Consider the following 10,184-nt stretch of genomic DNA (forward strand, 5'->3'; position numbering starts at 1 on the left):
ATCGCTACTACTATATCCTAATCATAATCGAAGAGTAGAGTAGTGCTACACTGCATTTTATTCATAGCAACATTGAACCGTCGGTCGAGCAAGCAGTCGGACCGTTCCTTAAAAAAACAAAAGTTGCCTACGCGACGCTTACTTTTTTGGAAACAATTCCGACTGTAAACGATGGCAACGAAAGCCCTCCGTTTCGGTAGCGTAGCGGGCCCGTTATCTGAGCGGCCTTTCACCGGCTACGGCCCGGTTAAAATACCACCGCCGCAACCCTTAACCTGAACCCTAAGACCTCTGCCCTCTCTCCCAGACTCCGCCGTCTAGCTCTCGCGCGAACCTCGCCCGCACCGGCGACGCCCCACGTCTCCGGCGACCCGCATCCTCCTCGCTCGTCCGCTCGGTTCGCGTCAGATCTACGCGCGCGCGCGGCGACCCTCTTCGTCTCGCCACACCCAACCAACCCGCCGCCGCTCCTCCCTAGCCAAGGCAAGTCCCTAGATCCTCTCGCTCCTTGCACGCTATCGTAGCCGATTACGGAAATCCCCTGGTTGCTTGGCTAGGCTGGACCCTGATAGTGGATTTCGCTTTCGAATTCTAGGTTGGATGGTGTAGGGTGGATAGCTTGCTAGGTTTTAGACTTTTTTTTTTTTTGCTTTTGGAAGGCCATAGTGCTGCACTTGCGCTGGCATATATATGCTCTCCCTTGCTGCATTAGAACTTAGAAGTAGAAATCTCTCGCACGGCGGGTTAAAGCTGGCGCTGGCCTTATAGGTGGAGATAGCATGTGTTCTCTTTTCCTGAAATTGGTTTCGAGTCGGTGAACAAGTTGGTCATCCTGTTTGTTATTATTTCTCAGTTTCAATCATGGCACGCCGAGGATTGATGGAGCAGGACCTGAGCAAGCTCGACGTCACTAAGCTCCACCCGTTGTCGCCTGAAGTCATCTCGCGCCAAGCGACCATCAACATTGGTACTGATACCGTCCTTTTTTGGCAATATTTAGATGTTTTTAGTATGAGAAGAATTTTATGTGGTATACATCAGTACAAGATATGTGTATTGTTCCTCATTAGCTAATAGTTTCTGCGGATTTACTACCGTGCATTTCACTGTGGAATGATTCCTGTTTACTGCTGTGGATTTGCTGGTGATTTCTATGTTGCGTATGTTATACACAGTTGAGTTTTATTTCTATGGTGTTAATCCTTTTGTGAGATTTTTATTATGCATGGAGGGAGGCGATCTGATTTCGTATGATAATGATGAATCATATATTCCTTGTTGATGCGCATGATGGATTTATTTTCAAGAATGAAAGGGCATTGCCAAGTCCGCAGGTTTTGGGAAATGCCATTGGATGTCTTGCAGCCAGTGTCTTTTTAAACACAGAAAACTTGCATTGCTATTTATTAAATGTTAACTGTGGTTAATTAGCTAATTTCCTGCAGACCTTATTTGCAATTTTGATATATGAACAGTCACCTACTCTTGTTTATTTTCCATCTTTATTTTTCTGTCTCTTTTGGGTCATATACTTGAATGTTAGGCGCCATAATAAGAACCCTTTGCGGTGTTGTAATACTTTTCATCCTTATGCTACTCCTCAGGAACAATTGGCCATGTGGCTCACGGAAAGTCTACTGTCGTGAAGGCTATATCTGGAGTTCAGGTATCATTCACTGTTTTAGCTTATTCTCTTTCCAAGTTCTTTGTCTGAATTCTGTATATACTTGACAAGCATTAATCACATTTATTAGTAACTGCTCGTGAATTTTCCATATGACTCAAATATATATCACGCTTATATTATTCTTGGCATATGAACAAGTAAACTACACGTGCAATTTTGAATTTTGTGCACTGTTGCAGTCTATGCTTCTTTGTCTATGTATTTTGCAATAATTTCTAGAATGATTAGTAACTGATGGATGTTAGAGGTGCTCTCATACTTTTCTATATGTTTTATTTTGTACAATATTCTGATGTCTTTGTTTCGATTTGTAGACTGTTCGCTTCAAGAATGAGCTTGAACGTAACATCACTATCAAGCTGGGTTATGCAAATGCAAAAATCTATAAATGTGAGGACGACAGATGTCCACGGCCAATGTGCTACAAGTATGCTAAATTTCACTTCACTACTTTTACATGATTAGCTTCAATTACTCTCATACTGTTCACAGTAAAGGACTTTAGGAACACCGCTCTATACCTGTATTCATTATTGAACATATAGGTTCATATGATTATTTTCTAGTGAATAATATATGCTAGAACTCATGATTGGAATCTTAAATTTGATCTTCAGAAATTAATTAGTTGATGGTTATTTACCCCTAATATGCTCCTAATTTCCGCATCGTTGTCAAGTTCTTGTACACTATTGACTCGTTAATTTATACAAGGGCTTATGGAAGCGGAAAGGAAGATACTCCTGCCTGTGATGTGCCTGGGTTTGAAAACACTAGAATGAAGCTCCTGAGACATGTCTCCTTTGTTGATTGCCCGGTATGATGAAATCCTATCCTTGTGCTGTTATGGATATTCTTTTTCATAGTTCTAGTATCTGAATGCTCAAGCACAGCCTGACCATTTGTTGCTCATCTGAGGGATTATAGTTCTGTTTGGTCTTGTTTTCTTTCAATTATGGTCATGAAGTATTAATTGTATGCTGACTACCAAGTAATGATACAAGGATTCGGTGGTCATCTAGAGTTATGATGGATCATTAGATATTCATTTCACTGACTGAACATAAATACGAGTATTATATATATTTACAGTATCTATCTCTTTGAACAGGGCCACGACATTCTCATGGCTACAATGCTTAATGGAGCAGCTATCATGGATGGAGCCTTGCTTTTGATAGCAGCGAATGAAAGCTGTCCACAACCTCAGACATCTGAGCATCTTGCAGCTGTTGAAATTATGCGGCTCCAGCATCTCATAATTCTGCAGAATAAGATTGACCTTATCCAGGAAAGTGCAGCAATGAACCAGCATGAAGCAATCCAAAAATTCATCCAGGTCACTACTGTTCGTTGTTGCTCTTTTGATGTTGTTTACTAGCATGAGGCTGACCACCACCTCAGACATGTCTTCTTGCTTGTAGTTTGACCTTTTTTTACTACCTCATCTGTGCAGGGCACGATAGCTGAAGGTGCTCCTGTGGTGCCAATATCTGCCCAGCTGAAGTACAACATTGATGTGATCTGTGAATATATTGTGAAGAAAATCCCCATTCCGGAAAGGAACTTCACTTCACCTCCCAACATGATTGTTATTCGCTCCTTTGATGTCAACAAGCCTGGGTCAGAGGTTGATGAAATTAGGGGTGGGGTAGCAGGTGGCAGCATCCTCAGGGTATGCAGATCTCAGTCATTGAACATTATTATTAGATCATAAATCTTCTCTTTTGTCCTGTTGTAAGTATATGCTGAATGGTGATTCTCATTTACAGGGAGTCCTCAGGGTGAACCAGAACATTGAAGTTCGCCCTGGAATTGTCATGAAGGATGAGAGTGGCAACATCAAATGCACCCCAATCTACTCAAGGATTGTCTCGCTCTATGCTGAGCAGAATGAGCTCCAGTTTGCTGTGCCAGGAGGGCTTATTGGTGTGGGAACAACCATGGACCCAACTTTGACTCGTGCTGATAGGCTGGTTGGCCAGGTTCTAGGAGAAATTGGGTCGCTTCCTGATGTATTTGTGGAGCTGGAGGTTTGTTGAATCTTTATTTGCTTCAAGATTTCAGCCAAAAAGTTGATAGCTGTTAACAACATCCTTGCACTTTGCTTTGCAGATCAATTTCTTCCTTCTCCGAAGGCTGTTGGGTGTGAGAACAAAGGGCACAGAGAAGGCAGGAAAGGTCTCCAAGCTCACTAAGGGTGAGATCCTGATGCTTAACATTGGGTCCATGTCCACTGGTGCCCGTGTGGTTGCTGTTAAGAACGATCTTGCCAAGCTCCAGCTCACCGCCCCTGTGTGCACAAGCAAGGGTGAGAAGGTCGCCCTAAGCCGCCGTGTCGAGAAGCATTGGCGCCTTATCGGATGGGGCCAGATCCAGGCTGGCGCGACGCTCGAGGTCCCTCCCTGCCCGCTGTGAAGCACACCCCCGCAGTTTGTGTGAGAAGAGAGACAAAATGTGGAAGGGCAGAGAGCTCCTAGGTACAGTTTTTGTCAAATGGAGGAGAAAACATGAGTCTGGAAGTCTTGTCTTTGCGGGTTATTATCCCGGATTATTTGTCTACGCTACTAGTTTGCTTTCTCTTTGTCGGAGTTTAGGAAATCTTTTTACTTGCCATGTTATCATGGATGTGTTAGTAGGCGAGGAACCTACTACTCTGGTTCAGATTTTACCTAAATCGGCTTGCCTATCATCTCGTTGACTTGTCTTTCGTTGAGCAGACTTCAGAGTTTTGTGCAGCGTTTGCCTTCCTGCTTTTGCATGCTCACTAGGTAAAGTATGATCGCGCAGAACTACAATGTCGCTCTCTGGCAAAGAATCCATTAGAAAACTAGCCACTACCTCCAGATCCAATCTTTGCTCCACTCCGTCTCTCCGGCCATTAGAAACCTAGCCAGATTCAATCACTGTTCCACTACATCTCCAGCCACCGCTTGGTGTCGTGACAACGATTGGCCAGATTCAATCAGTGTTCCACTACATCTCCAGCCACCGCTTGGTGTCGTGACAACGATTGTTCAGTGATTAAAACGAGTATTATTAGGTACTAGTACACGCAAGCTCAGAAATAAAAGTTCTCACGGCATAACTGAAATCAAATGTTTTGCACCCTCTCTACTCTAAAGAGTGGCCTCCGCCTTTGCAGCTGCAATCTGCAAAACATTGTTCATTCTTAGCTTGTAATTTTACTCCTGTTAAAATATCTCATTGTTCTAGGGAAAGTAATGTAGTTGCTCATACTATGGCCGTGGAGGGACCTTAGAGCATCCCCACTCGTTGGCCCTCCTCACGCCCAAATCCGGCGAAATTTTCGTCCGGATTGGATCAATTTTTGGCATGGGGGGCAGTATATTTCCAGTCGTGTGCTCCCCAAGCGGCGTTTCTCGGGGAAAAAGAGGATGGCCCGGGGAGTCCGGACGAAAGAGGAGATACGTGGGCGTGGGCGGTTGGTTTTGCTCCATCCGGAGTCCCCGAAGGGCCGGGGATGGCGTGGGATCACCGGATGAATTTAGGCCCAAATCCGGACGAAATCGAGGAACCGGGGGCGCGACTGGGCCGGATTTCGCCGTCCGGATGTAAAAAACGGCTCGTGGGGGGCTTCTCGGGGAGACAAGTGGAGATGCTCTTAGGCAGTAACCTGGTTTGTTAGCTTGATAAAAAAATATTTAGTCTAAGAGAGGATCCACCTTATTTTCTTTTGAGCCTTTTGGCAAACAATGTAAGTTTGTCTCCTAATTAATAAAATCACCGTGGTGGTTTTCCCTCAAAAGAAAAAAAGAAGAATAGCCTCCGCCTTAATATTAGCAGCAACAACGGTTGTCATCTTCGAGATTTTGCGGAAGACTCATGTATTGCACTCCTTCCATATCTCCCATGATGTGTTAGTCCCATGGTAATTGATGATGGACTCCCACGACTCCTTCATCGACAGAAAGGATACCCATGCCGATATGCTTTTCGCTGCCCCACGCCGATATGTTCGAGGCGATTGCCAATCTCCAGTTCTACTATTTGCTGATTCAACAACATATGACCTTCCACATATCTTTGCAAGTATTTCATAAAGTGAACATGATGGTGCAACGACGCTGAGCATGGGTGAGAATTTTGAATGTGTTAGATTTTCCCCTTTGTATAGGTTTTTGGGTTAATTTACCACATTATCTGGTTGTAAACAATGCTACTCCCTTCAGCTCTAAAAACTTGTCTTAGGTTCTGTAAAAAATATAAAAACTTGTCTCAGGTTCGATGAACCTAGTCAGATTTTAGCGTACATATTGTCTAAATCCGCGACAAATATTTAGGACCAGAGCAAGGAGGGGGTATTTTTTTTAAATCTAATACGTAAACAGATTTAATTTAAAAACTTGTACTATAATGTTTTCGTACTAATCATTTCTTAGTGCTTAGAATGCGGACGGATTTAATATTTTTTAACATGAAAATTGCGTAATGGGAGAATCATGAATCCAAGAGTAACCAAGACGCAGAACAATGTCTCTGTCACCATGCTCAAAAAGTAAAAAAAAAAGTTCCAGTTGCTAAACATATATTTCTACCAGATAAGTAGCTAACTACGACCTTGAGAGGGGGCAACACTGAAGCATATATCACGACGCTGTTACCACGAAAGTGAATCTGGGATTCCACAAATCCTCGGCTCAGCATATATATACAAAACAAAGTAAGCAAAAAACAGCCCCACAGGAACCCTCGACTACCAGGCCACATCAGTTTCTGAAGAAGCGGAGTCCATCCGGCTTGCACCCGTTAGGCAAGGGCAACCGGAATACATTTTTACAGTCAGAAGTATAGCGCTGCAAACATAGCATCTACTGAAGAGGTCTACACTTCAAAAAATTATAGGGCCGCACTGTGGAGATCCAAAATTTAGCTGAAGCTGTTACAGTTTGTCCAAGAGATACCTTAGTGTATGAGCTAAGCATATCCCTTCATGTCCTGTCGCTAACCATATGGAAGATGAGGTCCATAGACAACATTCTCATTCAGGAATGACATCGGGTCCACCTCTGATACCGCTTGATAAGCATTTGAAGTACTGACTTGATTGGTCTTGTAAGCACTAGAAGAACTGACTTGATTGGGGGTGTTGAGAGAGACTGTTTCATATGCACTCGAAGCACCGAGTTTGCTGGGGGTGTTGCGAACTGGATTTGTGCTTGCACTGCTATCCTTTTGATTAGCCTTTGTCTTGCTCCTAGCAGTTCGTTTGTTATCCACGGGACTGTTTGCACTAAGCTTGCCCATTTGCTGTTGTATTTCATTCAATGAGTTACTTGCCAACTTTGTCCTCTTCGCATCAGAAGCCTTGAACTCAAGCCGGTACAAGGCTAGAGCATTAGAATCATTGATCTCATATTCAAAAAGATGCCACTCATAGGTGGTGGATGGTTGTGGGTCCATGTAGTAGGATTTCTTTAGACCCGCAAAATCTTTCATCACTTGTTTCCTTGATTCATGCCATCCACGCCCGTTGTAATCTGGCAATGACCTTTGCTTCCGGTTGCCACTCTCAAATGCCCTTCTTGGTCGGTCAAAGAACAACCATTCTCTAAGAGATTCACCCTCAAGAAGAGAAAGATCAAAAAGCTCTGCAAAAATAGAAGGGAACCACCAATTAGCACACAAACTTGCTAACATAAATGATCACCTTAAAAGGCTAACACTTGATAGCCAAGCATACCTGGTGCATTCCAAGGTGATTTTGACGTTGCAGCCCCTTCACAGACAGGAATACCGACATTTTTTCCTTGGAGTTTTGCGCAAAGAGCATCAAATAGGGGCCCATCTTTCAAGTCAATACCCCTTGGACGCATCACGGGCATTGTTCCTAGAAGACCATCATCATTTAGAGCCAAACCAGCATGGTAAGGGTTGCAGTAATCTTGACATTCGTCTGATCCCCAGACAGGGCGACCACAGTCCCAGAGTGCACATTTTGGCCCCAAATATTGAGAAGGTGACGGAGACATTGTTGTGAGCAAGTCTGACATGTCGAAAAGAACATCTCCAGTATTTTGCACAGAGCTATTTGCATCAACATAAGCACTAGGAGGTTGCAGATCTAGTGGTAAATTGCATTGTTCATGTTCCAGGTGACGAATCTCTTGCTGGTTATTGAGGTCAACTGGGTTCGACCCATGGAGAAAATCGTCAATGCTGAGTTCATGGTCATAGTACATCTGTAATCAAAGGTAAGAGAAATGCCATTGAAGCTACAAGTAGAAAAAGCAAAATTAAGATGCAAATGTACTACAAGTTGCAACTACCAGACGGATAAAAAGCTATGCAATGAAACAAGCATCACACCGATATTTTACAGGCATGCCATAAAGAACAACGAAAAGCAGTACAGCAGAAGCATCGTAAAGTATACATGTGTTCATTACCATAACAAGAAGGTAGATCAAAGAATGTACGAGGAAAAATTAGAAACTAACATTGGTTCATGGACCAATTTGGGGTAGGAAGTCAATACATTGACGGAACTAAAACTAACCTACTGAATCTTGTTTCACCAGAGATATGGTGAAACAAAAAAAATCATCAAGCAAGGCCTCGGCATCTAATAGTCGGGAGGCCATTATAGGTTCACATGTAAAATCAGTTTAGCCACCAAATAAATTATATCGTGACGTGTGCTCCTCAGAAAGTTAGGCAAAGTATACTCAAACACATTGCTCATCACAAGACAACACAATTTTAAATGCTGACATACTGAAGGGTGAGGTTACTTATTATGGTACTGGGTCTATATTAAGGTCTACGACAAACAATGCACACATCATTTGATCTTTTTAACAAAAAATATTGGGTAAAACCAGCAGCAGGGTCATAAGTACTCCAAGCCAAAAGACAACAAGACAGCTACCTAAGCATAGTGGTAAAGGAAAAAAAACAAGTTCATCGGCTGAATTCCACTTGCACATACATATAAAACTGCAACTTGAAACCTTTAGAACAGTTAGCAGTAATTAAAAAAGTATACCAATCTCTTGCTTGGACCAAAATCCAAATTGTTATGAATAAATAAAGTGTGTATGCTAGCACAGAATCCATCAGCAAATTCTTAATGGTTACTGTGGGTTACACTCTGTGCAACAAATGTTGCGTGAACGTGAAGGATGCATGGCACATTAGAATGTTTATTACTTGCATGATAGAGCTAACCGGCGAGACTGAACCACACGGACGCTCAGCGACGAAGTCCTAGTAGTCTAATGCACAAGTTTCTTCAAATGACTGATGATACAATCGAACAATTGCAATGAAACATTTCAATGGGGAGACATCAAGTGCAATACCTGATCATTGAACAATGCATTAGCAACATCAGCTACTTCTCCACCATAATCTCCCATCACTTCATGTCCCAGTGACTGCTGTGTCACAGGGGCGCCCCCAGCCACATTCTCCCCCTGCACTTGCAGCTCAGCGTTGAGATTCTGATCGTCCTGCCCAAGCCCGTGGCTCAGACGAGAAGAACGAGGGATCGCCAGCTTGCTGGTCGCGTCGTCCTCCTCCTCAATAGCCAGCTGCAGCAACCGCAGCGTCTCCGATGGCGGATCCGCGGCCCCTTGGCTGTTCCCCAGCGAGTTCTGCAGCGCACCAGGCAGGAGTCAAGTCAGCGACGGCAAACCCTGGACACCTAGTCTAAGCGTAAGAGGAGGCTAGGGTTTGGAGGGGTACCTGGAGGGAGGAGGCGGGAGAGGCGACGCTGAGCTCGGCCCGCCACTCTCGGAGCATCTGGTGGACCTGCTCCTCGAGGACGGCGGCGTCGGCGGAGCGGCTCTCCTGGCGGGCGGATTGGAGGCCGGAGAAGATCTCCTGGAGATCGTCCACGCGGGTCTTGGCGCGGTCGCGGAACTGCCTGTGCCGCGACGACGAGCGAGGGCTCTTCCCCGTCGCGGAGCCGCCGCCGCCGCCGCCGCCGGCCGGATCGCCCGCCATCGTGGCACTGGTGCGGTTGCGGCGATTGGGAGGACTGGGGTGGGGGTCGATTCGCCTTGGTTTGCAAGGATTGTTTTCCTTGGTTTATTTTTATTTCCCTTGTTATTGTTTGGAAATTTAACATTTCTTTCCATGTCTTGTTAAAAAAACATTTCTTTCCATGTTTTGCTGCTTTGAGTTTGATGAGTCTTTCATATTATTTCTCTGTCCATAAGATTTATTGGTTAAGTAAAACTAACTTTATTTAGTTATTATATTAGCATTACCTTTGTGTAGAAGAAAATATTTTCTTCAATTTGTTTCTAAGAAGACGGCGAGCAAGCTCGGTCATTTTTTTTGAAAAACATGCACACATTTATTTCGGGAACGGGAAGTATAAGATTACTAGCATAAGATAAGTGCTATGCACGTGATGGATCACCATCACGACCAGCTGCAAATAAGATTATGGTATACATCTCTATTTTACGTAAAAGAGTTAACAAAAAAAATATGTTATGTAATAGTCTATACTCCCTTTCTGAGG

The 10,184-nt window shown here is 43.9% G+C and overlaps 2 protein-coding genes across 2 annotated transcripts; one reads left to right on the plus strand and one right to left on the minus strand.

The window, feature by feature from the left end:
- The first annotated feature begins 388 nt into the window (after nt 1-388).
- Nucleotides 389-4,303, plus strand: LOC124707307 (eukaryotic translation initiation factor 2 subunit gamma-like). The gene is made up of 9 exons (XM_047238967.1): nt 389-483; nt 854-967; nt 1,605-1,666; nt 2,002-2,114; nt 2,402-2,504; nt 2,799-3,026; nt 3,144-3,362; nt 3,460-3,720; nt 3,803-4,303. Exons 2-9 carry the CDS (start codon nt 862-864, stop codon nt 4,103-4,105), a joined length of 1,395 nt encoding a protein of 464 aa, XP_047094923.1. The 5' UTR covers nt 389-483; nt 854-861; the 3' UTR covers nt 4,106-4,303.
- Nucleotides 4,304-6,331: 2,028 nt separating this feature from the next.
- On the minus strand, nt 6,332-9,690 carry LOC124707309 (transcription factor VOZ1-like). Its single transcript, XM_047238968.1, has 4 exons — nt 9,398-9,690; nt 9,013-9,306; nt 7,392-7,890; nt 6,332-7,299 (listed from the first exon to the last, which is right to left on the minus strand). Exons 1-4 carry the CDS (start codon nt 9,656-9,658, stop codon nt 6,653-6,655), a joined length of 1,701 nt encoding a protein of 566 aa, XP_047094924.1. The 5' UTR covers nt 9,659-9,690; the 3' UTR covers nt 6,332-6,652.
- Nucleotides 9,691-10,184: the final 494 nt, after the last annotated feature.

Source organism: Lolium rigidum, chromosome 4, assembly GCF_022539505.1.
Source record: "Lolium rigidum isolate FL_2022 chromosome 4, APGP_CSIRO_Lrig_0.1, whole genome shotgun sequence".
Classification (NCBI taxonomy): Eukaryota; Viridiplantae; Streptophyta; class Magnoliopsida; order Poales; family Poaceae; genus Lolium; species Lolium rigidum.